The sequence below is a fragment of the Sardina pilchardus genome, chromosome 6, assembly GCF_963854185.1.
Source record: "Sardina pilchardus chromosome 6, fSarPil1.1, whole genome shotgun sequence".
Lineage (NCBI taxonomy): Eukaryota > Metazoa > Chordata > Actinopteri > Clupeiformes > Clupeidae > Sardina > Sardina pilchardus.
This window is the reverse complement of record NC_084999.1, coordinates 25,062,643-25,065,142: the sequence shown is the minus strand read 5'-3', so window position 1 is coordinate 25,065,142 and position 2,500 is coordinate 25,062,643. Positions and strand designations below refer to the sequence as shown.

Below are 2,500 nucleotides of genomic sequence, written 5' to 3'. Positions count from 1 at the left end.
GCTCAGCATCTCCATCACATAAACACTCACACAGATGTTTTAGTGCACACTTGTGTGTAAAAACTCATATCATAGGATGTATTCTGCATGTAGGTATTTGCGTGCCAATATTGTCTCTGTGTGTGTGTAGAGGTGTCTGTCTAGATGTGTAGTATGTGAGTGTTGTGTTTTGTCCAAGAGAGTATAAATGGGAAAATCTGCAGCACTGCATTTTATATGTATCTGTTTTTTTTGTGTGTGTGTGCGTGTGTGTGTGTGTGTGTGTGCGTGTGTGTCTGCGCGCGTGCGCTCACGTTTGTGTGTGTGTGTGTGTGTGTGTGTGTGTGTCCTGTGGGTGGCCTGTCCCTTTCTCTCTATAAATCATATCCTAGCTGCTCTGATTGCAGTGAACGGCGTGTGGGAGGAGTGGTCGCCGTGGAGCTTGTGCTCGTCCACGTGCGGCCGGGGCGAGCGGGAGCGCACGAGGACCTGCAAGCCGCCGCAGTTCGGCGGGGAGCCGTGCACGGGGCCCGAGAAGCAGAAGAAGTTCTGCAACATTGCCGTCTGTCCAGGTACCCACACACACCCACTCCATCACCACAGCAGCGAACACTCAGAGAAGAAGTGCACCAGAGGGTCCCCGTGGCTCTTTAAGCTCGTAAAGGCGCGGTGTGAATCGATGATGCTGGATCTGACCGAATGGTGAAGCAGCTGCCAGCTGCCTTGCTGCCTTCAACTGCCTAATGAGTCACTTTTCCAATATACTGTAAGCGACAAGGTACCAACTATGAACTTAGTTTCAGACGGCCTAGAAAGATAGCAACACCAAGTGCTGTCTTCCATGTGTTTGTTGTTGGGACACCGTTGGCAGAATACCAAAAGCAGACTTTACTCGATATGATATTGTACATAAAATATTGGACATTGATGGCAGCATAATGGATACATCCAAGCTGCCTTCAAAATTCGGTATCAAAAAGAGGGTTTCTTAGAGAGACAAATGCAGTATTTGATTGAAACATGACTCGATGGCTTATTTCAGACAGACTGTCTGCCTTGACAGATGGAGTTTCTCATGGTTGAAAGCAGAAATAAAGAGATTGGGTGGAGAGGGTTTTTCAGAAATTAGACGTTTAGAAGACAATCTAAATCTTCTTTAATTGGTCCGTTACTGCCAGAGAAGATTCTGGACGTATCACGACTAGCTTTTCCTCAGAGAAGAATGACAAAAAAGAGAAGAAAAAAAGAGGAAACGAAGGGACATAAGTGTTTTTTTCTTTCTTTCTTGGTCTCTGTCAGTCACTGATGTTTTGTTCTGGCTAAGAGGCGGTCATCTGTGCCAGCTTGACAGCGTGGAAAATCAGTGTGCTGGCGTCATGATGGATGTACGCTCTAAGTCCCACCGTGTGTACTAAAAAGCAACTGGGCGATCTGCGCCACTCACTATCAAAGCAGGTGTTTGGACAATCACAGTGGCGTCTTGCGGCACAAAAGGGATTGAAATTGACTTCCAGTGTGCAATCTATATTTCTTGTTAGTGTTTTGGTTCTCTACATTTGAATTAATATTTGAAGAAAACTCCAGACACTAAGATTGAGTCTTGATGATATTAATTTTTTTGCTTCAGAAAAGCAGCTAAACTAGACATGGTAGAGAGATAGTTGTAAGATACTGTAGAAGTAAGTTGGAGTAAAGATGGAGAGAATTAATCAACATCTCCAGCTTGTTGACAGTGAATATTCCAGGAACGAAAATGACTAGCTTCATTTGTGTGTGACACATTTTGTCCTCCCACACACACCCGAAAATAGACCGACCCCAGGGGGAGACTGAGATGTGATTAAGATAGGATTTGATTTTTTGGCAAGGCAATCACTCCACTGGCCAAAAAAAGGGAAAGACAGGCAGAATGAACTTGCCAGAAAACCACTTCAGACACATATTCTGTTCTCCAACAGAGCGACCTGGAAAAGGATTTGACCTGGGTGTCAGGAAAATGAATGGGCAAATGGGGAGAGTCTTTTGTAACAATTCTAAATGTTTTCACCCTCTCACAATTGGAGCACAAGACCACTTTGTTTATAGAAATGAATGTCTTCGTGTCCACACACGGCCAAAAGACATAGCTCAGCAGCCCTATTTGTTAAATGCAAGGAGGCACATTTTTTGACATTATGGATTTTGTTTCGGAGACTTCTTGCCAGTCTGCTAATTTCACTTAAAAGCCTGCAATTTCCTCCAGTAGATGGAAGCCGGTAGCTTTAGCAGGAGAGATCCCCTACAGGCGCACTGCGTGGGACTGAAAAGACATCCATCTTTGTGTGTCTCTGTCTGTGCTGTTTTTTTTTTTTTCACACACACTCTCTTCTCGGTCGACTAAGATGTCTATGATTATGGCTATAGCTGTGCTCCAAATGTTCAGGCCACTATTTTCTAGTGCACTACATGGTGAAGGAAACGATCAGTTGGAATTTGGAACAGCTCTACAAAATGGCCGATTTACTACGGTAGTGTCCCACAG

At 44.6% G+C, this 2,500-nt stretch overlaps 1 protein-coding gene across 1 annotated transcript in view; it reads left to right on the top strand.

Annotated features, from left to right (window-relative positions):
* adgrb1a (adhesion G protein-coupled receptor B1a) overlaps positions 1-2,500 on the top strand; it is a 75,926-nt gene that overhangs the window by 19,593 nt on the left and 53,833 nt on the right. The window contains exon 5 of the mRNA XM_062539750.1: positions 387-551. Within this exon, the coding sequence (XP_062395734.1) occupies positions 387-551 (165 nt within the window). The remainder of the gene's footprint in view (positions 1-386; positions 552-2,500) is intronic.